Raw genomic sequence first — 26,172 nt, forward strand, 5'->3', positions numbered from 1 at the left:
GTGCCGTCGCACACGGTCATAATTTCGGGAAACCCCGAGATGGCCAGCAGTTCGAAGGTCGTGGAGCTGCCGGAGGGGATATGAAGGAAGGTGCTCAGGTACTACAGGAAGCAGACCAGGACCATCCGGGCCGAAATTGCGACGATAGAGGACGCCATCCTTTATTTGGAACAACCGCGGTGGAGGGTAGGAAGGGACGGCGGTTAAGCGGTCGATGATCCTGCTTAAGAAGGCATCAGGGCGCCGCTCAGCAGCAAGGTGCTGAAAGGAGGAAATAGACAATACGGAGGTTACGAGTGAGTCAAAACTGGTAGGATCGGGAGGCTTGAAAGGATAGCCGGATAGACAGACAGGGCGAAATTTGGCGACAGCCCACACAAGAGCAAGGCATTCCCGGTTAGTAATAGAATAATTTCGTGCAGCTGGCGTCAGCAGGAGACTGGCACAGGCAATAACACTGTCGTGGCTGAATTGCCGTTGAGCCAATACGGCTCTAATGCCATGGCCACTAGCATCAGTCCGTACTTCCGTGCGAGCGGCAACATCGACGTGAGCTAAAATGGGCAAAGTTGTGAGGAGAGATATCAGTGTCTTAAAAGCCTGAGCTTATTCACTGCCCCATGAAAAGATGGAGTCTTTTTATGAGAAGGTCGGTGAGTGGGCAGGCAACAAAAATAGGAGCACAGGACCGCAAAACATTCGAACGTCCATCGATAACCAGGCACCGAAAAATCTATAACCGCCTTGACCTTCTCGGGTTCAGGCAGCGCTCCATTAGCGTCGAGAAAGTGGCCAAAGATGGTTAGTTTTTGCCTGGCGAATTGGCATTTTACGGAACAAATGTGTAGATTCGCATGACGGAAAACAGCAAGGAATTCAAACAGGTGATGGAGATAAGCCTCGAACGTTGTAGAAAAGATAATGACGTCATTGAGGTAGCACAGGCATTTCAACTATTTGAATCCCCACAGCAGAGTGTCCATCATGCGTTCGAAGGTAGCTGGTGCGTTGCATAAACTGAAAGGGAAAACCTGGAACTGATATAAGCCGTATGGGATGACAAAGACGGTCGTTTCTCGGTCCAGCTCATCAACTGCAATCTGCCAGTAACCTCAGCGTAAGTCAATGGACGAAACATACTTGGTACCGTGTGGACAAACTAAGCGTCTTCAATTCTTTGTCGTCGCCGATGTCGTCGTCGCCGATGCTCGTGCAGGACGCTACACGTTGTTGTCTTCTTCCTCGTCTTTGTTGGCTTAACAATATCGTTTCCCAAGCTGAAGAAGATAGACTTGGCATGCGTATTCCTTATTACTTTATACGGCAGTGGCAGTCGCGGCAAGAAGCATGCGCTGCTAAACTCGCTCCTTCTGATACGCAGATCGTCGACCTGCTGGCAAGAGAGCACGGTAACCACTGCGTCCTGTATACATCGCAACTGCGCAGTCCCCGGCCCGCGCTACCGACCAGTCATGACATCGTGTTTCGCAGACAAAAAGGCGGCTCAGCCCACCATCTGGGAGGTTCTGAGGCAACTACCAGTCGGCACTACTGCGGAAATCCACATGTAAACAGCATCGCCCAACACAGAGCGTCACTTGGCAATGGCAGTCGTGGAAAGAAGCATGCGCTGCTAAACTCGCTCCTTCTGATACGCAGGTCAGTTACAAGGCCCTGTCCATTTAGTTTTATACGCAAAGCATCTCTTGCTCTCTGCTCTGTCGTCACTCGTCCGTTTTCCATCCGCACCTCTCCCACTCTCCATGCCAGCTGTGCGATGGCGCGCACGCTACTTATCACCGCAGCTGCGCGATAAGCGCCCATACGTGTCTCCTCTGTCATCTCCTCCTCTCCACTCCATCTGCTCTATATAATAAACCCAGTCCGCGCCCCGCTCGCTCAGTTCCTGCTTCGGTTCAGTCACGCCGCGCAGTCCGGACTTGCGTCATTTTCCGTTATTTGGATACCCAATCTCGTGAAAGTTTCATAACCTCCTAGATGCTTCGCATCAACTCAGGGTTCCCTCACAGGAAGGTGGTGTCATTTTTTTGCATTTTGTTACCCACGGCTGCTGCTGCCAAACGTGCATTGATCGCAATGATGCCGACGAATGCTGAGTTGGCGCATGACGTTAAATATTTGCGCTAAGAAATTGAGGAAATAAAAATACATTGTCCGTGTTCAATACTTTGTTCAAAAACATGAAGGGAAAACAAGAGCAGCTGACGTATGAAAACAAAGTGCTAAAATAGAGAACGAACAGCTGTCTAAGCGGTTAGCAGAATTTGAGCAGTACAGCCGTTTGCATAATATCGATATAGAAGGGATCCCTCGCACACAAGGCCAGGACTGCTCTGAGATACTGGAAAAAATCGGGAAAGCAGTTGGTTGCACCGTAACACCTGCTGATGCAGATGTTGTGCACCGCGTTCCTGCGAAGAAAGGTACGAACATTATTGCTATATTCTGCTCGCGCGCAAAGAAAACCGACTTTCTTCGCCGGGCAAGGAAAGCTCACATAACAACGACAGCCCCGAATTTTCCAGAATCGGAAGAAAGCAACATCTTTGTGAATGAGCATCTGCACCCGACAACAAACGCCTGTTCGCGAAAGCACTGGAACTAAAGAAAAAAAAAGAGAGGAAGTTCCTCTGGACAGATAACTGCCGAAATAAAGCAAGACAGACTAAGGACAGCGAAGTGTACGTCATTGCAAGTACTGCTGATCTGTCTCGTATCAGCTAGGCCCAAACCACCTAAAATAATGCATTACGCCTTAGGTCAGACTGGCAGAATACTCACTTGACTAGTTTAAATGTTTGCCTAATGAAAAAAGTCAAATCATAAATCGTAGTTTCACCTGAATATCCGCTGCCTCTCTAAAAACGTTGATGCAACGATTGACTTCTTCACTACATTAGATCATCCTTTCACAGTTTTATGTCTTTGGGAAGTTTGCCTAACCTCAACGGACTTAAACCTATATGCTATACCTGCCTATTCTGCTGAGTTTTGTTTCCGAGAAGATAACCGATATGGTGGGTCTGCCAAATACGTATCATCTAATCAGCCTTACCGTCACGGTGATGATATTTAATTTTCCACACCTAACATCGAGTTTGGTTAGAGTTTGATTGCAACTTTCCGTGTAGCAATAGCCGTAGCACACTAATCGGATCTGTCTACCGATCCTTATCATCATCATACACAGAGTTCCGCTCAGAACTTGAAACAATTCTTAATACCCTTGCATGTGAAGATAAAAATATTATTTTGTTCGGTGGCACTAATAATAACTTATTGGATCCACCAGATAAGTCCTGCTCTAAAAGCAAAAACTCGTTCATTGGGAATGGCCTCTGAATCATCAATTAATGCGTCGACGAGATGTTCTACCAACGGTACAGAAACTTTATTAGACCAAATCTCATCCAACCTAACCATTGAACTACTTTCTGGTGTAGTAAATATTTCTATAACTGATCATTACCTAGTCTTCCCATGATTGAATCTTGCAGCCCCAGGAAATTCCCAGCAAAACAAAAACAAAACCTTGATAAGAAAAAGTTTGATGCGTCAACTGCTAACTAGTTTGTATCTGGTTTTGTTTGAAACAGATCCCTGTATTGCCTTCGAAAAGTTTAATACCAATATTCTGCGACCGTCACAGCAATCTATTTCTCCTATCAAGGTTATCTGATGGTTTTTCACCCCGCGAAATCATTGGATATGACGTGGTCTCTTGCGTAGCATTACTAAAAGACACAATCTGTATAAGAAAACTCAGCTCCAACCTTTCAATTTTTACGTCAAACCACGATACAATAACTACTCAAATACTCTCACGACACTACTGAAAAATGCCAAACGTAAATATTTTGATGAGAAAATTATGAGACGCAAAAACGATTCAAAGAAAACGCGGAACTGATAAAGTCATTACCTAATCAGCCATCAACGAGGCGCAGAATTTCTAAAACCAACACAACATAGCGAACGCATATGGATCCAAAAGATATTGCAAATGAATTTAACGAGTTTTTTACAGGTAATGAAATAACTACCACCTCCGATGCCTTTCCTACGTACAGGATACAGTCGTCACAATCATTTTATCTTTATCCTACAAATCCCTCCGAAATCACCGGCACAATATCGAATATGAAATCCACGGGCCCCGGGCTTTATGGAGCGCTTCCGTCGTCAATCAAAATAATTGGCAGTCACGTCTCCGTTCCTTCATGTCATATTATTAACTGTATGTTTAAAGAAGGTAGACTTCCTGACCAGTTAAAAGCAGGTAAAATTACACCGGTGCTAAAAAGAAAGGCGAAGCGAAAGTGGTTCCCAACTATAGACCTATTTTTATTTTACCATTTTTCAGTAATCTTGTTGGAAAGCATAATGTAACACGCATCACAAGATATTTCGACAAATTCACTATTCTCTTCCCTCGTCATTTTGGTTTTTGTCCAGGATTTTCGACAGAACTTGACCTAATTTCTTTTACAGATATCATAAAAAGCGCTATAGACATGAAATATATTGTATGGGTATATTTGTAGATTTTACTAAAGCATTCGAACGATAAATCACACCATTCTTCTTCACAAGCTTGATGCACTTGGAATTCATGGTCCTCCACTGTCTTTTATTCTCAGCTACATATCAAATAGGTCTAAGGTCGTTGAAATAAACGGTCGTCTTTCACAACCGAAATTGCTCAGAAAAGGTGTTCCGCAAGGGTCAATTCTCTTACCACTAATATTTTTTATTATAATAAAATGATCTTCAAAATTTTCTTTATTGAGCACTGACAAGAAAATTTTATGTTACACTTTTATTGCTTTTATCGATGCCTAATGGTGGGGCGAACCTGAAACAGCACTTCAAATATTTCAGCGCGCGATAGTTAATTACATTGAACGGTCTGAAAATCGTTTGTTCCAAATTCCCGCGCTTTAATCCCAAACGGCGCATATGACAGAATCCCGGCCTGACCTCACCACTTTGTGCGGACGTCACCGGAGCCCGCTTGAGAGGGCGTTTCGCCCGGTCGCGGCTCGTGGCGCCACGCGCCTGAAGTAACGTCACGAGTTTTTGACAAGCGCTGTCACCTCACTTCTTTTGGCTTCACGGGGTGATGTTACGCCGATGTTCATTTGCTGAGTGCCGCTCCGCGCGCTGCTCCGCCGGGGCGATAAATGAGATCCATTGAACAATGTTCTTCGGGTCGTATGCCGCTCATATTTAAGCCAGGGTATTCGGTTGAGTGAAGGAAGCGAACTGTGCAATAATATTAACACCAAAGTTTGGTGTCAGTGCTCTTTTAGGTTTACAAATGCCGTATTATATGCTGATGACACTACCATATTTGCTGACAAAAAATCCCTGACTAAAGTCTTATCGTTGTAAATTCGGGACTACCTATTTTGTTATCCTGGTGCAAACCTAATCAACTCTATATCAACCCTGCGAAACCCCAATTTATGCTTTTTTATAGTCCAATGTGCGATATTGATCATACGCCATCAATAGCGTTGCAAAATATTGTCATTCATGTATCATCTGCCGTCTTATTCCTGGGTGTACTGCTAGACACTCATCTCAAATTTCATCAACATACTATTTTGGTATAAAAAATTGGTTTTGGGTTACGAGTAATAATAAAAAAACTACGCTACTTTCCGCGCCCTATTATACTGTCATTATATTACTCGTTCATACATAGCCACGTACAGTATTGTCTTTCATCATGGGGAAATACTTACTTAACCCACGTGTCCCACTTAGAGCATCTTCAGAGACAGGCGGTAAGAATAATTACCTTTACCAGTCATTTTTCTGAAGCAAGTGCCATTTTCAGGACCCTCAATGTACTCCCATTACTCAGCCTTTTCCAGCAAAAGCTAACAACAATTATTTACCGCGTAGTTAACAACGAAATATCCCGTGGTACCTTAACACAATCTAACCTGCTTAACCTAAACCAAACAATATTCTCTGAAAATAACAATGTGCTATTACCCAAAGTTAAAAATAACTATAGAACATTTACGGTTTACTTTATGAGGATTACGTTCTGGAATCGACTCCGTACTAATATCAAAACCTCTACTTATCTTATTCATTCATAAAACATGTCAAACACCACCTAGTTACCACACTTGATTCATCAATGGCATGAAGGCTGCCAAAATAAGTACATATTGCTCATGTTGCTGTTTTATAAAAAAAATTGTAGATATCAGCAATGTGTTTTGATGATCATTTGCGTTGCAAAATGTGTTTTGCAGTATATTTATTTATACGATTTTTTGTGTCTTATAATCTCACTCATGCTGTGTAAGCTAGCTTTATATTTTGAATTTATTCTGATTTACTAACGGATTATTTTCACTGCCTGTAAATTTGTACTTTTCATGTGTTTGATGTATTAATTGGAGGTCCCCCTGTCAGTTTTATAACTTTGGGAGCTCCGTCTTCATAAATGTTGTTGGAATATAAATACTAACATGTTCTGTGATCCAGGTAGCTCGTTTCTTGACCCTGAGTGTTATTGCTAACCTAATTCTTTACATGGCCATCAGAAGTTTTCTTTCTAGGTGTTTAGTAAGCCGCCAAAGTTTTTGCTCCGTATGTCCTCACCCGTAGTATGCACTGGTTGTAGATTTTTATTTGAGTCACAGAAGTAGCTCACTCTTCATAATTTGGGAGTGCTTGCCGAGCGCTCCCCAACCCATACTTATTCTGGACAGGGTTTTTCTCTCGTGGTTGGGGTCGGCAGTAACCATCTGTACGAGGTAGTTATAATCTTTTACTTCTTCTAGCGTTTCGTTTCCTAAGCTGAAGAACATGGTCTTGGCATGCTCATTCCTTGTTACTTTATATGTATGCTTATTTATTTTGAGCGTCACGGCCGTGCATTTTGATTGCAGCTACTCAAGCATTCATTGCATGCGTTCTCCAGTCTCACTCAGCAAGATTATGTCATCCGCAAAGGTCAAATGGCTCAGGTATCTCCCGTTTATCCTTAATCCCGTGTTTTCCCACTCAATCTTTCAAATTGCCGCCTCGAGACGTGGAGTGAATAGTTTTGTGAAGGGTATCTCCCTGTCTTAATCCCTTTGGGATCGGAAATGTATCGCTTTACCTGTGGAGGGTTATCCTACCTGTGAATCCCTTGTAGACGGCTTATGCCAAACGTAGAATGCAAACAAACAGTCACCGTACGTTCGAGCAGGTTTCCGGCATGGCGGACGCGTTTATAGAAAGCCTTGAGATGAATTTTTTTTGTCAGGAAATCTGCCAAGTAAGTTAAAAGTATTTCGCATTCCTCCTTCATGACATCCTAGAGCACCTTTGTGCCAAACGTTTACTATCTAGCAACAGTAGTTTTACAGTTATAAACGTTTTTTTGTTTTGTAGGTGCGTGGGCGGCCACACGCGATGAGGAACGCTCAAGTATAGAGAACATAGCTAACTTGAATGACATGGTGACGGGTTAAAAGGCCATATTTGCGTCATCGCTTTGCTGTTCCGGTAGTTTGCCGCTACATCAGTTCGCTAGGCGCATTTGTGCTAAAGCTACAGCCAAACGGCGAATACACACAAAGAGTCGACGTATGTTCAAGAGGGTTCCAATCATGGCGGACGTGTTTATACGAAGCTCCGGGACACTTCGCATTTTTTGTCAGGAAATCTGTCAGTTACGTTATCCTTCTTTTGTATTCCTTCTTTATGAAGTCTAAGAGCACCATTGTATTATGTTTGAACTATCTAGCAACAGTAGTTCTAGAGATATAAACATTTTTCTTTTTGTTGGTGCGGGGCGGCCTGGCGCGTTGAGTGACACTGAAGTAAAGCGAGCCTAGCGAACTTCATTGACAGGATGACCGCCTAAGCCCCATATTCGCATCATCGCGTTGCTGTTCGGATAGCTGGACAAGTTAAACCAGATCCTTAAGAGCATTTTTGGTAAACTTACTGCCAAAATACAAAGTGTGAACAAACGGTCAAAACGCCTCCCTTCCATTCATGGCGCGCGCGTTTGACCGGAGGTGCGGGAGCTGAGATTCAAGCTAGCCAGCTGAGCGTCGACTGAGAAGCCCAGCTTCTCTTTGGCAGGCTATTCTTCAAACTAGCCTTTTTTGTAGCACACTGGCAAACTCTATCTCAATATCACTGCAGGTGTTCGCGGCAACGCCGTCGGCAGGAAACTTGTCTCGCTCTCTCACTATTTTTTGTCTGGCTGCCTATGCCGATATTGTGCATGTATGGACGGCTGCCTGTTCCGGAGGTTACCATCATCCCGGATACATACGGGGCTACACTAGAACGCTTAAATTGTGTTAGGAAGTCTCCAAGGGACATCAACAGCCCTCCCTCACCAGAGCAGGATATGGCCACCCTGGTGGAGTACTTGAGTAGTTGGCCACCATCTCCCATCAATAGCCAACTCACCTCTTGCTCCTCAGCCCCAGCAGCTTCATAGCACCACCTGTACATGGTGGCGTTCAGTTCAGCGATGCAGCAGAGGGTGTTAAGAATCCCAGGGTCCGGACAGGCTGCCATTGGAACTCAACCTTGGCAATGTTCAACGCACGCACTTTTTCTAGTAAGGGAAGCATAGCTGTACGACTAGAGAAGCTCTCCCACATTATATGGGATAATGTAGGGTTCAGCGAAGTTAGGAGAGGAGAAGTGTTCGTAGAGCTCACCAGTTGGCATATTCCATGCTACACTGGTCCATAAGAGAACAAAAACACGGGGTGGGATACAGTAAATACAAAATGGGCCTAGATATGCCTAAAGTACACTATTTGACGCCTATTCATGCATAAATGCCACTTTTCAGTGCCTCTTATAGGCGGGTGAAGCCTAAAATATCAGTGGCTAAAGTTCCGGTCTTTACTTATCTCATACTCATTCCGTATGATTGGCCAGTACTAAATTCCAGCTGCCCTACAATACTCAGGGTGGACTCAGCAACTCTCATTTCACCGGCACTTGAAATATACCGATCATCAATTCAAAGATGCCCAGTCTGCCGATTATCATGTAAGAGGTTCCCGCAAAATTTACCTAATCCCATTGGCATAATCAATTCGCACATAAACCACACAAACTAATTTAGTACACCAAGTAAACCAACGGAACGCAACAGAACTTTTTCTCTTATACCGACGACAGCTTCTGGCCGCGCAAGCCCGAAACCTAAAGAAATCGCATATTCATCTTTGCATGGCACAGGCTATTGCTTCTCAGAATGATACATACACCCATAAAAGAATGTTCAGTGCGGGGAGCATATGCTCTCGCGTAAACTAAGAGAGAAAGACGCGATGAATTGCATCTTGATTGTGCAATGTAAAACAAAAAACTTGTTACCTGTTCCTTCAAGTAGTTCTGTCACCAACATTGCGGTAGTACCTGTACGTACCGATTCCATTAGGCGGCTTGTTGGCATATCCTGGAGTCTTGTCGATTGCTTCCTAGCTTCCTTAAGGCTGAAGTGGAGCGCTGTGTTTCCGTCACGGTCTGCTTTGTTTATATCAGCACCAGCTAGAACAAGCGACTCCACAATGCTCCAGTGGCCCTTGCGGGCGGCAAGCACCAGGGCTGTGTCTCCATCTTTGTTCTCAAGGTTCACAATACACGTCTCCTGCGCGTGAAAAAAAACAATACAAGAAAGGCGTAGCAAACTAATAACGCTAAAAAATCTCTAATAAAAGCGGTTTTCATACCGTAACGTTCTCTAAACGAATTGTCGTAGTTTGTTAACCGATTTATTGTTATATTTCAACCGTTGTGGAGCCATGAAATGAGCGACGAAAACAATAAACCTCGATCCACAAAGTTTCAAATCTTACAAGACACTGGAGCCATGGTTCTGTTCTGTCGGCTCGTACTTCAGCGATGGTCACCCGAGAATGACAGCGCTGCCTTCGGGAAAATTCTAGAGTATACGCAAAGAAATCTGCTGATTCAAACGACGACGAAACCTCGTATTTCTCACATGTGTAGCCCGCTAACGTGACACCACCCGTCCCTCAGCGAGTCTTATCCCTATCAGTCCGTGCTCAGCCCGCACCATGACTTATTAACCTCTGCCATGCCTAATAACCACTGAACAGCTAATCGCGGTCGGCCGAGGGGCTGTACAGGGCTCCCGAAATCATTCGTTGCCAACCTGAGTATTCGCAAATCATGCTGATGAACCCTTACATACCCTTTTTTGATGCATGCAGAGGATCTAAGAGGGAAATAGGGCCCAGACACCCCGTTTTCGGGCAGCAATCGAACATTCAATAAGATCGAGGTAGGGGAGCAGTCTCGTGCTCTTCTTTACCAGGAATCGCCTCCTGCCTACGCCCATCATATTCTTCAATTGCAAAATACTCCTATCGCGCCTAGGCCGGAAAGGCTATGCACTGGCCTTAAAGTCAGCCTTTCCATAGTTGGCCTTATTTCTGTCCTGGTGTCCTATGAGGTGGCTGTGTACGAAGGAAGCAAATTTATTAAGAAAGGATGGCCCGAAGCCGCAATGGGAAGAAAAGGAGCAGGGAGGAATCTAATATTTAACAGTCATGCAGGCCGCACAGACGAAGCTCCAGAAGGCTGTCAACGTTTCCTTGACGCGCCTAGAGGGCCGTATCGACAATTCTAGTGAGTGAACCCGTGCCGGGCGGTGTTGAGTGCGAAGTACTGCAAGGCCCGGGCAAGACCAGAGGAGGTATAGTAGGCATGATTTGGAAGTGCCACGGCATGCGTAGCATAGCGCTAAGGGCTCTACAAGACAAGGGGAGTAACTTGGTACGGAGATGAATGTTGCCGGGGTCTTTGTATCGACGGTGGTGGAGCTGGAAGCATAGATTGGTCAGCATCATGTATGACAGCACCTGATCTCGGTTTAAGTGCTGCCCTGGTCGTGCGTCGTGACCTAGACAGCCGGAGGTCCCATAAGAAGCGTCATCAGCAGCACTACTGTGTCGGTAAGTGGGAAGACCGTGACAAGCGCCAAGAGCACACCCTGTGGTGCTGAGTGGTCCCGCAAACTCTCGTCATGGACAAGAACCACGTTGGAGACGATGAGATATTTCTGCATGCTTGCGCTACTACTGCCCGAACTGGTTCCAGGACCATAACACCTGCTTCGATGCGGCCCTCCGCTGGCTGGAGGAAGGTTGGCTTTATGCTGGATGTGGCCGCGCGCCCCCCTAAGCAATTTCTCCGTCTCTGTCTACTCAGTGTTCTCTCCAGAATGGCGGTTTGCCCTACTTTAAGGCACAATCGTGTTGGCTGTTGCTAGTGATGCACTCGTTTCTTGCGGCTGTGACACAGCGGGGCTATATGTGACCAACTATGAGGTAGCCCACTCAAGATTTCGACTCCTTGTTTGTAGACTTCATTTTCTCGCATTTCCTTCTTCAGGCGTTGTCGCTAACAACACACGCAGCAACTTCTGTGCCTAATCGGCAACCTACGCAAAACGCAGCCGTCTGCCTGCCAGGGGAATCTAGACGGCTCGTTAGAACGCCGACCACATTCATTGACGCAAGCGTAAGTTTCTGCTCGGCCGCGCTAGCATGCAGTCCCGACTTGTTAAATTTACGCGATAGAGATGGCAGCTTGTCATATGCTGTGACGCAATCTACTGAGGGTTCCCGGCGAGCTAGCGACAAAGTGCCGTTTTTGCGATCGGTCTGGGCACCCTGAATAGTTCAACCGAGAAATCTTTTGACGGCTGTGAGGCGCGGATTTAGCACGAAAATTTGGCCTGATGGGACTTGCCAATAGTAGTCGGAGCCGATCAGTTAGGTGGTCCATGGTGGTTCATGTCGGATGAGGTGAAAGGAGTGTCCACCGTGAAAGCCAACATAACTTCGCAGGTGCTTGTCACCTCGTTGGCATTACCTATAGGTTGCTTCTAAGCTATTGTAAAAGGGCTCTTGCCGAATGATACAAGTTTCAGTTTCTCGAAGCTTTCGACGGAGCAGTCCAGAGCATGTGATACGTCATACCGAATGAATGTCTACTGGCTGCCAGTGTCTAGCAGAGCCCTTAACAGCAGCTTACCATTCGGAACCGTCACCCACACCCGACATGCGTGTAGGTATACTGGAATGAGCCGGTTGCTGCTTGTATAGACTGGTCTCTCAGGATGCTGATGCAGACAGTGTATGCACAACGGGTGGGCTCTCTTGACCAGACAATTGGGCGGGCGTTATAGTGCGTACCGGGTTTGCTGCGCCGTGTCGTACGTCGAAGTTAAGATGCCGACTCGAACAGCGACTGCAACACGATGTTCTAGCAGTCTTGCAGGCACGTTCAACCTGATATCGATTGCCGCACCCGAAGAAATGTCGGCCTGCTTGCAGTCGCCGTCGCTTCTCGTCTTGCGGTATATTCTCGCTGCATTGCGCGATCCCATAGCCTCGCCTTTCAAAAAGGGGCAACTGTCCTGATAAGCAGGGGGAGGCTCGGCATGTAACACATGTAGCGCTGACGCCGAAGGTAAAAATATTCCCCAGCGAAGCTCCCCGAGTGGTGATCGCCGTTGAAATTGAGGGCCGGTAGGTTCCATGGGCCATTGCTCATGCATTTTTACCTGAATTCGGAGGAAGTCCAAGATTTCTTGGACTTGCTTTGTATCATCTTTCGCCACGTGTGATGGTCATACATTCATTTGTTGCCGCCAAAGACGAGCGATGTCATGTGGCACGCCTTGAGATGAACGTGACGGGCGTCGAAAGCGTACCGGTCTTGCACCAGGCCTAGTCCCTCCACCCTCCAGCGTGTTCAGTGTAAAGTCAGTCTCCTCGTACAACCTCCCCAGCGTCTCGACGCACGAAGAGGTCTTTGTATGAGTTATGGCGAATATGCCGTATACGCGACCCGCCATTAGCTAGTCTCTGGGGCCAAATGCTTCTTTAACTATTTTAACTGAACCTTTATGTCCATCTTACGTTAGTCTCATGCCTTCGTACGCGGTCTTAGCGGGACCGCGCAACTACAAGCGCAGGTAATTGAACTCATCTATTTTCCGCAAATCTTGGTCCGTGTGGTTGGTTGCGTCAAAGAGTTCCCAAAATATCCGCCAGTCGTATGGGTCCCCAGAGAACGGCGCTCTTTTCAGCTTGGGGAGGGTGACTCCGGAAACTGGCAGGGCCGGATGACTTACACATTCGCTCGTCATTTGTGCTTGGCTAGGCTCAACATCAGCGCAGCACGAGGGACTGCGCCGAACGGACAGTGGGGCTAGCGCCGGCCCGAATTCGTAAATTGTTGTCGTCGTGGTATTGGCTGTGGCGTAATCTGCCTGAAGGGACTTGTCAGTGAATTGTACCTGTATCTTGGCGTCCGGGGCACGCAGCTCTGAAGGCCTCTCGGTTATGAGGTTATGAGCAGATAAGTCTAGGATTAGAGCTTCAAGTGCGGCGATCGTTTTCTGGATGGCTGTGCTCAGGCAAACCCGTAGTCAGGGTTTGCGCTCTATGAGGGGAGGAACTGAGAGCCCGGTTGGGTTTCCGGCATTAGTGTGTGGAAGAACGAGGAATAGCACGACGCAGAGGCTGCGTTCTTGGATATTATGGGAGCGCTCACTAAGAGCGAGGCAATGGCGCAGCCTTAGTCATCATCTTCACGAGCTGTAGCACCCTGAATGTGCCCATCTTATTCTTTATTCACAACAATGAGAAATCATTTCTTGTGAATCGGATCGTCTACTATCTTCCAATTTCGACTGTAGCCTAAAACGGAGACATCGGACTCATTTCAGGTGCATGTCGAACGAAAAATAAGAATGGTTCTGTGAAACTGGGTGCGATGAATCTAAGCGACAACCAGGACTACCTGCGCAATATTTGAGGCATGAGCGTCTAATGGTGTGTTTTTGAAACGCTTACGTATTTTAATCAGGCTAAAGAGAAGCGACTATCCTTCTTTGGCACTTAGTGTTGTTATTTCGCTGCATATAAAAATTATAATAAAAAGGCGTGATGCCGTTCACACTTTGATATTAAATTTCTGCTAATGGCCGTAAAATATCGTCACAGAATAGCCCGTGTAAAGCAGTGAAACCTGTAGTAAAAGATGCTGGTTTGCCGCGCTACATAGGATTTAAGGGGCGTAATTTATGTAATCAAAAAAGGCACTGAGGTCTGATATTTCTTTTTATTCTATTGCTTTTTTTGGCGAAACCAAGACGAACAGCACACCAAAGGCGCATGGGGCCTCACAGACGCCTCAGCCATCCTATTCATATAAAATATGTCGTAATGTCAGGCAAAAGATACCTTCCGAGCAAGTTCTTTTGTATATACTAGCACAGCTGACCTAAGTAGGTTCACTTTATCGATTCTTTAAGGAAAGAGAGAGTCTAATGGAAGTTTTCATATCGCGTCTAACGTCCGGAGCATTGAAGACTGGCTTTTAAAACCAAAAAATTATACCTAACGATGCAGGTCAAGGACGCCGTGTCACATGCAGGACATCAGAAAACGTTGAACACGTCATTATGCTCGGGCCAAATCTACGTTCCCTGCGGCTCCGCAGGCCTCAACAGTACCGAGCATAGGTGCAGCCCACGGGCTACAGGTGACGAGGTCCGGATAATTCCTTCTCTGTATTTGTGTTCGTCCTTCTCCATTCTGCCGCGTGGAACCAATTCGTTTCTCCTACCTGTGCTCTAACACTCTGCCCCCCCAAACACCTCAACCTGCGCAACGTATAACCTAGGATTTACTGAGCATTACTGGCTAAATACGTATAAAGTGGTACCAGACTTTGGAATCACAATGCAATCAGGGTTGGGAGGTGCGTAAATCATGTTGGCATAAAAGAGCGAATTGGCAATTTATTTGACAGTTCCAACCTGCGCGTTCATCATTTTTGGCGCATGCACTCTACGGAGACCGTCGCAAGCTATGGCAATTTACCGCGTGCCGAGTGACTTGCTTTTTATTTTGTAAGATTAAAACCTTAGATCTGTGCTTTAAGAAAGCCGTTCTGAGGTACACAAAATCATAGGTACAGAAGATGGGACCGCAGGACGGGCAGCGAACCCCGAGGAAAGAAAGCAAAAGCAAGGGATTGGCAAGGAAGTTCCCACGAAACCGTGACGGCGCACGCTCATGGCAGTGGCTATGGTCTTAGCAGTGGTTGAAGGTTTTAGGCCCCTTCCGAACGAACTGCGACAAGGGTACAGGGTCTTGGAAGTAGCAGAGTTGAGACTCCTGGGTTCCAAATGATTGGAGCTAGTACAGAGGGTGCTGTCCAGTGGTTGAGTCCAGGATAACGGGCACGGCCGCAAAGTTAAGCAGAAAGTTTAACAGCGCTTCAAAGGAGCGTCCAAATGAGCTTCCGCCTTTGCAGCATTGTCAAGTTCTAAGCATTCCCAATAATGGTTTTGTATTCCACACTAAAAGAAGCCTGTGGAATATTTATGTGTTTTTTTAGTTATTTTCCTCGTGAACACTCCGCTAGGCAAGTCGTCATCGCCAAAAAGACTCCCAAATGCGCCGATGGCTGGCTGTTTTGGAAGGCTTTAGGTAAATGCTCTCACCGGCCCAGTCAAATATTAGTTTCCAAGGGCAAAGTCTACGGAAAGTTTGGCACCCACAGCGTGAAATGGAAAACATTAAGTGCAACCTAATTTACAACAGAACAAATTCACAGCGCCGGTAGAATGAAAAAGTTGACAAATAGAATGCGGCACAGGACGACCAACATGATAAGTGAGGTTGGAAGTCAGTTCCTTTCTCTTATGTCGCGTCGGAGAGTACTAACAAATACATACCTGCAGAAACCAGGAGGTGCTCAAAATCCTTCAGACTTTGCATGAACCTATCTCTATCCACATGCAGTGTGCTAAAGTATTAAGTGCATCTGCAGAATGATGGCGACGTTAGTGAATAAAATTACTCTGCGGAATGGCACGTTCCGAAAGCAGCCGCAAACTACTGGGAATATTTCGTTTTAGAGCTCACCTGTTTTTCGTACTTAAACGACTTAGAATTCTTAGTATCATAACAAAGAAGTATATTCGTGCTGACAGCGTTTTGAAATGATAGACACTTACGAGTACACCAACCACCATCTTGATTACCCTGTCGAACAAACCTGTAGGATTTTGACCACCGAGCAGCCCCAACAAGTCAGCGCACAAAGGGCAGTTAGGTTATTTCCGCGATTGGAACACTTTTTAGCCTTTTCTTGCGCACCGCATTACTTGAATGATGGCGGCGCGGCGAGCCACGCTGGTCAACATTGAGTTCATGCACTTAGAGAATATCTCCCACTGGTCCTGTGTGGAGCCGCAACGTCTTAGCTCCTACGGCAATGTCACTAGTTAAATCTAACGATCAAAAATCTGATGCCTTCCAAGGAAATTATGTCCTGCAGTTGTTAGAAACGTATGGCAGACGAATGGCACGCCAAAGATAGCTGCATGATCGAAGGTGCTGTGTCACCTTTTTCTAAAAGTGTTCCTGCAGTGACCTCTTGGCCGCTGTCTTTGCCGCAAAGGACGTCCATATCACTGGTGGAAGCGCCTTTATTCCTTCGAGGGGTGGGGAATGAGGATCGTGCACGCGCAACCTAGTTTTGTGAGCACAGGGACAACAATCTCAGCGCAGCTGGCGCAAGAAAACTCACTGAAACGCCCGCAGCAAACGCATCCACGTGTCATATCCCACGAGCGTTGTAATTATACAATAAGCATTAGATGAGTACCGTATGTTATGACATACTAGTTGTAGGTACAATGACCGAAATTACACTTAATAATCCCGCTCTTGTGAAGAAGAATTTTAACACAGAGCTGCTTAGACCGAACATTATCCGTCCGTCGCACCTAACTACTTCGAAGGGCAAGATAAAGACGTGGGAAGGGAAGGAGCCCACGAGGAGGCATTCGGAGTGCATGCCCCAAGAGAAAATGTGGCAAGAGAGGTCTGGGGAAACAAACCCGGGACCTTTACGCCATGAAACGAAGCCAGACATCTGGGCAACACAGAAAGCCCGAGCAGTACGGGGTCAGCAGCGGTGGAGGAGTATAACATGTGCGGTCAATCAAAACTAAAAAACTTGCGAAGGCACGCAGTATGCAAAACATCTATAAAAAAGGCCGCATATAAAGTTACCTAAGTATTACAACCACATGGGTTAATATTGAAGGCGAAAAAATGCATATACTTAACAACGAATATAGGTACCCCAAGCGTGCAATAACCATTCCATCTCGCCTTCAGTGGGCGTCTCACAACGAGACGGCAAGGAAAATGAGCATATCTGTTTGGGAGGATTGCAAAAAATACTAACAGAAGAAAAAAACTCTAATCTGACCCGTAAATTAGGCTCAAGAGAAAACAATAAAAACGCCATCATCGCAAGAAAAAAAAACTTACGAAGTAAGGGAGAAACAGTTCCCTTGGCTCGAATATAACCCGGGTCACTCGCGTTATGAAACCCGCTTCTATGCGATTCCGTTCCTCGTGCTGGTGCTGGTGATTGATTGAGAAACAGGGAACAGAAAAGAACTGGGGATACTGGAGAACTCATCGGGGAGTTCACCCTCATACGACCCAGTCCGGAGAAGGAAAAGGAGGTTCAACGGAAAGGAAGACAGAAAGAGAGGGAAGAAGGAGGTGAGTGGGGTATAGTCAATGTAGCGTTCCTCTCGTCCAAGGCTTGATGCAGTAGTCCTGCAACAACCAGGAAGTTGAGGAGGTGCTGAAAGACATCCGGCTGGAGGGCGTCCGGAACCGTTGGGAACAGGTAGTCTTCCAGCTTGTGGCTTGGTGCAACGAGTCGCTGGAGGGCGGCCCGGAGTTCCTCCCTCGCGGTATCATGCTGGTGGCAAGAGCACAGTAAGTGCTCGACCATCTCGGGCTCTGGGCAGTCGGCGCAGGTGGGGGAAACCCGGCGGCCCTGGTGGTGCAGGCGGGCTCCCACGTTGCAGCAATTAAGCCGCAGGCGAAGCAGGAGCGACCTGGCGTCTCTGCTTATGCCTGCAGGCAGGTCCCGTTGGGTTAGACCACTGACCACTCTATCTGGATGCAGGGCCTCCACCACCCGGGCCAAGATAGTCCTTGCAGCGTCGAATGGCAGCACGTCCCGGGAGGCTGGAACCCTTGGTGAGTAGCACCCTTGGCCATGGCATCTACTACCTCGTTGCCCATGATGTTCACGTACGATGGCAGCCAGTGAAGTCGCAGTGGACACCCCTGGGCCTCCACCGCACGAATCTTGGCCGCCAGCGACCGCTCTACGTAGCCATTGGAGCTTCCCGGGTGGTGACAAGCTCGCAGATGGAGGAGGGCAGACGGGAAGTCAGTCGGGATGATGGCTTCTCAGACCTCGTCCCCTGCTGTAGAAGAAGGTCCGCGGCCAAGTAGAGTAAAGTCAGCTCTGCGTGGGTGGATATGGCTGGGAAAGGCAGGCTACACACCTGGCTGGTGCCAAGTTCCGGGGCCGTGCAGGCGACTCCAGCTGTGCCTATCGACTGTTGCATGGAGCCATACGTGTACACCTGCACAAGTCCGGCAGCCTCGTCTTGCAGCAGGTCGACCACCTTCTGGTAGACAGCCTGGGATGGAGTAGACCTTTTGCTACGAAACCCCGGCAATCTGGTGGCGATGCGTAGAGCCTGCCACGTGCCTGGGGGCAGTGGCTCTCGGCTGAGCCACTGCGGCAGCGCGATATGACTCGTATGTACTTAGCAGCATGCCCATCCGAGAGGTGGGCCAGCTGCGGTAGCGCTGGAGGCATGCCGCGCCTTAAGATGTGCCCTGCAGGCGGTTGATAATGTGGAGTGCCACCTGCAGGGCCCACGTCTGAATAAGCCAGGAGCCTGCCTCAGTATACGTCGCCGCCACCGGAGATATGCTAGGAAGGCCCAGACAAAGGCGGATAGCGCGGCGCTGATCCACCTCCAGCTCCGCCCACCAGCTCGGCTTTAGTTGCACCAGAGGCAGTGCATAGAGGCCTGCGGACGACGCCATCCCGTGGAACACCTTCAGGGTCACCGTGTGTGTGCAGCCCTGGCCACGCGCCAGCAACAACCCGACGCCCTGGACGACCCTCGTGCGTTGGGGGATCCCCTTCACCGCAGGTAGCAAACACAACTAGCAGTCGAGCAGGAACCCCAGATACCTGGCCCTGGTGCACCCCAGAAGGGTCTTGCCATTTAAGGTGAGCAGCGGTGTAGCCTTACGTGCCCTGCAGCCCGTCGGGTGGAAGACCAATGCCCGCGTTTTCGACTCGGACAGATGCAGGCCCCGGCTTGGCAGGAAGGCGGCGACCGCCCACAGCACCCCCTGGACGCACGCCTTCAATTTGGAGAGTAGCCTTGTTTGTCTGTGCGCCCAGATGGCCATGTCGTCGGCATAGACTGCCATCCCCACTGGAAACGGTAGCCCAGCCGGTATGCCATCCGGGAGTGCAGTCAGGACGAGGTTAAAGAGGAATGGGCTGAGCACACTCCCCTGAGGGACCACAGAACAGACATCTAGTGAGCTGCTGGTTGCTCGGCCCACCTTGTCTCTGAGGGTACGGTTAGCCAGGAACGCCCTGACACAATTCCGGAGGTGCCCCACAACGCCCATTCCGGCCAGGGCCCACAGGATGGCCGTGCGAGGAACGGAGACGAATGCCGGCTTCATGTGCAGCAGGAGCAAGAAGGCCACCACCTTGTCATGGAGGGCCTGCTCTAGCATAGACACCACATACCCGAAATTGTCCACCGTACAGCGGTGGTGCCTGAAGCCGCACCGACGTTCAGCAATCCACTGGAGGTGGGCCAAGACCATGTTCTTCATCAGCTTCCCCGCTGCATATGTCAGAGAAACCGGCTGCTACGATGCAGGCTTTGTGGGTGGCTTACTGACCTTCAGCATCGGCCTGACAATTGCCACCCGCGAAGAAGGTGGAAAGCTGCTCTCCCTCCACACCCGTTTATGAGCTTCAGAATCGACTTCAGCTGGTTGACGTCCAGTTTCTGGAGCATCTGATACATCACCCCGTCAATGCCAGGGGTGCTCCACGGCGTCGATCCAGGGTGGCCTGCAGCTCCCGGAGTGTGATGTCGCCATCGCAAATGGTCCCCACATGCGGGGCCTTGGGGATCGCCGGCAGCTGGACCGCGGTGGCAGGTGAAGCCGCACGGCGAAGGCCTCATCGGTGATGCCGAAGGAAATTACAGAGGCCTACAAAGGGCGCCGGTTGGTGGTGGCAGGCTGGAGCAAGGCCTGGAAGACTCACCAAGCTTTGGCTGGATCCCTACGCGAGTTCATCGAGAAGAGGAGCGACTCCCAGCTCTGCCTCCGCCGCTGTTTGGCTCTCCTTCTGCACTGCGCACCTCCTGCCGGTACGCTGTGCAGTCTTCAGGATTGCTGCTCCGGATGGCCCGCCTTTGCAGCTGGTTGCGCCTGGCCCGTAGTCATAAAAGCCTCAAGTCTGGCAGTGCAATGCAAAGGGAAACCTCCCCCCGTACCGTGGCCTTGTTAACGCTCCGCACGACAGATGCCAGGAAATCAGGGTCTGGGTCCTCCAGACACTTTGACATCTCCTTGCGGCAGTCTTTCCTGTTGGTCACGGCATAGACTCTGGTGTTTGCTCACCTGCGGTCGCTCCTAGGGGTGACCATTATGGGGCAGTGGTCCGACACCCAGGTGGTGGTGGTGGTTTACCAGGTGTAGGTATACCACTGGGACCCCAGCGTAAGACCAATATGGGATAGCTGAACAGTGCCCGAGGCACCAGGGCGGGTGAAGTTGAGACTGCCTGTGTTGCGCACGAGAAGGCCGCAGGCTGTGGTAGCATCCAGCAGCTCTCGTCTCCTGCGGGTGGTGTGGGGCTGCCCCAGGCTGGGTTGTGTGCGTAAAATCTCCACAGAGCACAACGTCCGGGCCCAAGCGGGCCTGCAGTCGCCCCAATGCTGTGGCATCCCAGGGCCGTGTTTGGTGAATGTAGACGGTGCAACAGTGGTGTCCGTGAACCCCATGCGCACTGTGACGGCGGCGCATTCCATAGGGCTGTCCACGACCGAGGCCAGATCCACTGGAACACTGTTGAGCACAGCGCTGATGTAGACAGTTGCCTGGAACTTCCCTGGTGAGTGGCTGGTGTCTTGGCATGGATGGTTGGTGCCGGAGCGCAGTGTACAGCTAGTCGCGCTGGCGTTCCACGCGTACCCCGGCAGTCACAGGGAGCGCCCACAGACGTTGGTCTCCTGAAGCGCCAGCACATCGTATTGCTCTGGCAGCAGGTGCTCTGCCAATTCCACATGTCGTGGCCCTATGTGGTTGCAGTTCCACTGCAGGATGCGCGGCCGCTGGCCTGTGCAGCAGTGTCTGTTAGCCATCCATAGGGGCTGGATGGTTCAGGGGTGCCACAGCGGCTGTGGCCGCCAAGCGCGTGGAGTCCTCAAAAGGCAAGCAACCCACGAGGCTGTGCACCAGGGCCAGCAAGATGGGCACTAGTTGCTCTTGACCGGTTGCGGCCGAGGCCGAGTGCAGCCGCCCCACCACTCACTGTGTGGACAGCTGGGAAGGTGGGGGCTTGGCCACCTGGCGTGGCTGCTGCTGGCGTCCCTGGGCAACTGCTGGCTTCTGCTGCTGATGTCACTGAGTGGCAGGAGGCTGCGGCAGCTGGCGGCTGGCGTGATGCTGGCTGGAGCGTGGCCTGGCCATCTTCGCATAGCTTGGTCGCTGCTCATCGAAGACGAACGCTGCGGCCTCAGCTCGGGTCAGTGGCTATGGTGTACGTGCCATAGCTGTGGCCACCTTGCGTTCGTGCTGCAAGCGGGGGCAGCGGGGGTCGGTGACTGGGTGGGGGCCACTGCAGTTAGTGCAGCGAGGGGTAGAGGCAGTGCACTGCTGTGCCGTTTGGCGTCCACCGCAGAAGCACACCTTCTTTTGTCCACGCAGCAGGCTGTCACGTGGTCTTGTCAACCACAGTTCGCACATCGCTGCGTGGGACGCGGTCGGCATCCCCGCACATACAGCAGCAACTTGTCACACAGCCACAAACGCAGGAGGGCAAGGGGCATCAAACGTGGGCAGCACAGCCCCATTAGCTTTCCGGGCCACACCACTAACCTCCACTTCGTGGACGACGTTGGCCTGGATAGGCGCGATGGTCAGCTGAGGGTGCACGTGTGGTGTTCTCGCCAGTTCACGTGCGTTCACGCCAGAAGTGGGCAGCGCAGAGGCAGAGTTCGCGCTAGAGACACCGTGTTTGCAAATCTGGTTGCGGTGGGTTCTAGGGCGTGTTAACGCGGTCAACTTTGAGATAAATGTTAAAGCCTGTGGACAAAATGATTGTAGCCTGTGATCCTTGGCGAATTTTCTGTGGTATGTTCCGAAATTTATGTGAGGTGCAACGGGCGGGTCTCCGACGATAAGACAAGAGCCGCGAGCTCAACTGTTTCTCCAGCCTTGCTTCACTTGTGCAAGCTACACCAATGTTTTATAGCAAAACTAAATATCCGCAAGAGCACTCACTTTTTTACGTTTTGCTTTTTTTCACTAACAAAGATAAGGTCCCTAAATATGTTCCTACTTCGAAGAGTGGTGTATTTAAATCGTACATACCTTACCCCGCTCAACTTTGCGTTTACCGAAACCAAAGTAGTGGTGGCATATTATTGTGTCACAAACCCTATCTGCACTGGCAGAAAAATTATATTCACCAAGAATCGGCTGCATACCTGGTTCAGTAACAACTCGACAACGTCGTTGTGGCCCCCGGCCGCGGCTGAATGTAAGGCAAAGCATTCCCTATCCTCTTGCTCAGGATTAACAAGGGCACCACTTTGTGAAAACTTCATTTTCACCACTCTGTAAAAAATATGGAGAAAGGTTGACGTAAAATTGTAAGTCCCATTTTTACACAAATATTTTACTATACGGAGCCGATAAACCAGGCCAACATTTTTACAACTGCGAAATACAGAAAGGCCAGTTTCAAAACTAATAAGCAGCCGCCGGAACTCTATATTTACGAAACGACGAGGTTAGGATACTCTGCATTAGATATGAGGGCTGTTTGTTCACAAAGCATTTGTCGTGCAGCTAAAGTAATCCTGCATTGTCTGTGATTTTTTGCGTACAAGCTGTAATCATGCAATACATTCAATACAATAATATATATATACCGATATATGTACCGGAACGTGGTTAAATTCATCTGCTCCATGCGGGAGTTCTGTCAATCGTCAAATACGGCTAAAGAATGTGACACCTTCCAGGCCACTTCTAGTTTGTGCCGTGGTTTTAAGTATAAGCTTCTGAGAATTCATACAATGTCGCTGATGACGAAAGGTATTACCTGACGGTAATACACTTGGCCGAATTCCTCTTTTTCTCGTGCATTAATAAAAGAAAGTACCTTCGTTGTGCATGTTAGAATTGATGCGTAGGGTAGTTCGAGACACCGGAATAATTTTGACACCTGGAAACATTTGCCGTGAACAAATATCTTGGAACACCGACGTTTTGTTTTTCTTCTAGTTCAGAAAAATGAACTATAGATACAACGAATCAAACCGGCGTACATTGGCTGAGTAGGGCAATGCGGTAGCCCCACAGCAAGAAAAACTCCAATTGCCTCATAGTTGCAGCCCACAACACTGCCTGGTTAAAGATGCAATAATTGTGCGTCCATGCAGCCTTGATTCCTCGCTCAGCGATATACAAAGGAATTGCCCGAGACTCAATAGAGTAGTGCACTTCGTCTCAAAAAATCAGTAGGATGCAAAATGCCGGAAACAAATTTGGCAGGCTATTGATGTAAAGCTAAAACATATCCCATTCGGGGAACAAATGCAGAGTAAAAGTCAGGGGAGAGCCGTATCTATTTGGAGGTTTTTTGTGGCCCCTAGAAGTGTAAAGCCCTCACGTCTATTATGTTTAGCTGTAACTCTTCTAAAAATTCAAGGTTCCGGTCACTAAGATTGTTGGAGCCATGATATGAGGGGCACCGTCAAGGGTTGAACAATTATTGTGATGTTGTGCCCACAAAAGGGATTGAATGAATACAGAACATGGATGCTCTGAAGGACCGCCTTAGACGTACGCTCAGAAAAAAACGCCACAGTTGCATTCATAGATGCCGTAGATAATTTAAATCTATTGAGAATACTTTAACCAATATTGTCAGTGTCCTAACAGTAAAGTCTTTATTCCTGAGGGTAAGTGAAGCTTGCGAATAAAAGAGACGTCAAGAGTCATCACAGCTGCTGAAAATTGGTCTCGAATGAGGAATACGTCCGACATGTAATAATGACACGTCACCAATTCTTGTCTCTACGAAATGATTTATTTCAAGTATTAAAATGTCGCATGTTCAGGGAAATTCCGAAGGGTAACACAGCGACTTTGCGAACACGGGGGAGGGGGCAATTAAAACAATTTAGTGCCCTTCCAATATGTGAAGAGCGAAGACCTGCATACCTAGTGCAGTCCGTGTAATGCACCAAACAAACCATGTTTGTTCTTAATTTGCGATTGCGAACGCTTCATAGCTAATCGCTTAATAAAACTTCGAAAGATCGAGCTTGGTCCTAACCGACAAAGATGGACCTGTCTGTTTGCTCCAGCATTCAAGGCATCTCATGGTGTGATTCACACACCAACCCAATCTTTTTAAACCACTCAGGGTGCCGGACAGGTCGAATTCGGCCGTTTGACTTCTATGTTTAAACCTTCCACCAGCACAACAATCAAGTCCCCCATTAGGACGTGAAACCACAACGTGCCACAACGTGCTGCGAGTGTAAGCTCCTCTTCACTCCACTCCTAGCCCGCGCACGCATAAACATGAAATATTGGTTCACTTCGGCGTTCCAACCGCGCATATTGCTCTTCATGCGGTAGGGATCTGCAGCTACTCGACCAAGTGGCATTTCAGCCGACAATGGTTGTGGCTACCTTTTAGGCAGCAGCAGTTTTGCGTCGTTTCTACGCCCAATGGCGCTTCTGATGATTCCCCGCAATCATCTTATAACGACGCTACCACCGTTATGAACCGATTGCGTAACTTTCAAAAGAGGCATCGGTGGTTCCAGGGGTAAAAACATGTGAAACAGGCATGGGCTGTGGCGATGAGTAGCAGAAAAGCGGTGCCGAGTAAAACTCCGCCAGCGGAATGAGAACATGGGGGGGAGGAGAAAACCTGTACCCCATCACTTTCAATAGCGCGTGAAACGACTAATCACAACGGATAAAAATTTGTTAATGATTGCAATTCTATTCAGTCGCAGAAGAGTACATGTAAGCCGTTTACATTTTTGAAAGGAGGGTATGGACATGCCCTTCCTTAGAGAATCTTCGAAGGATGGTCTTCGAAGAATCTTCTAGCAAGAAATCAAGTTGGTAAAGCTGTGGCTTTATCTGGCCGCAAGATAACCCGCTGTAGGCTGCACTAACAGCCAGCACTGTCTGTAGTAGGTGTCGTATTATTGCTTGATAGGCACCACAGAAGATGTCACATATGCGACGTAGAATATCTAAGATCCGTCGCTGCGATGGCTTCATTCCGTTCAGCTATCCTTTAGCTTTCCGGTTCTCATGAAGCGGTACCCCTAATATGTGGATGTTGCGATCAGGCAGGAAGGAAGGTATGCCATTCCATCGTTAGGCGGATACGAGTGGGGTTGGCCAAATTGCCGAGAGCATCTAGATAGTATGTGTAAAACCAGTCAGGACCAAGGGTTCCTCAAGTGCCAAAATGTGCTACAACAGCAGCACGGCAGGATCAGTCACTCAGTAAATATGTAATGCGTACATATGAACTGAAAGTATATATGTTCCACAATGTCAAAAAAAACAGAAGGAAGTCAGAGCTCGGTTGGTCGTTTTTTTTCGCCTGTTGTCTCCTAATATTTAACGCTGTTCCCTTTCGCACCATGAACCAACTACCTTGAATGTGTGGGAGAGGGTATACAGGGCAGGATATTTTCCTTGCTAGGGGGCCAAGCATAAGCCATGAAATTTAGGCTGATCTTCTAGGCTAGTCACTTATGCAAACAAAAAAATTTTGCCCTCCCCCTTTTGAAAAGAACCTCCAAATTGTCAATGTCGTGGGTTTGGCACGTATGATAAAATATTTGTTCTCGTCGTATTAGCGACTTCTCCGGTTCATCAATCGGCCCCATCGTCCAGGAGTTCA

At 48.4% G+C, this 26,172-nt stretch overlaps 1 protein-coding gene across 3 annotated transcripts in view; it reads right to left on the minus strand.

Moving 5' to 3' along the window:
• The window catches only part of LOC144147096 (uncharacterized), a 393,394-nt gene that overhangs the window by 109,546 nt on the left and 257,676 nt on the right, over window positions 1-26,172 (minus strand). For all 3 annotated transcript variants that reach the window (XM_077679154.1, XM_077679153.1, XM_077679155.1), the window contains 2 exons: window positions 22,712-22,841; window positions 9,443-9,664 (listed from right to left, as the gene is read on the minus strand). In XM_077679154.1, coding sequence (XP_077535280.1) covers window positions 9,443-9,664; window positions 22,712-22,841 — 352 coding nt within the window. The remainder of the gene's footprint in view (window positions 1-9,442; window positions 9,665-22,711; window positions 22,842-26,172) is intronic.

Source organism: Haemaphysalis longicornis, unplaced genomic scaffold (genome assembly GCF_048455015.1).
Source record: "Haemaphysalis longicornis isolate Haplotype H1 unplaced genomic scaffold, Haemaphysalis longicornis Haplotype H1 scaffold_7, whole genome shotgun sequence".
NCBI lineage: Eukaryota > Metazoa > Arthropoda > Arachnida > Ixodida > Ixodidae > Haemaphysalis > Haemaphysalis longicornis.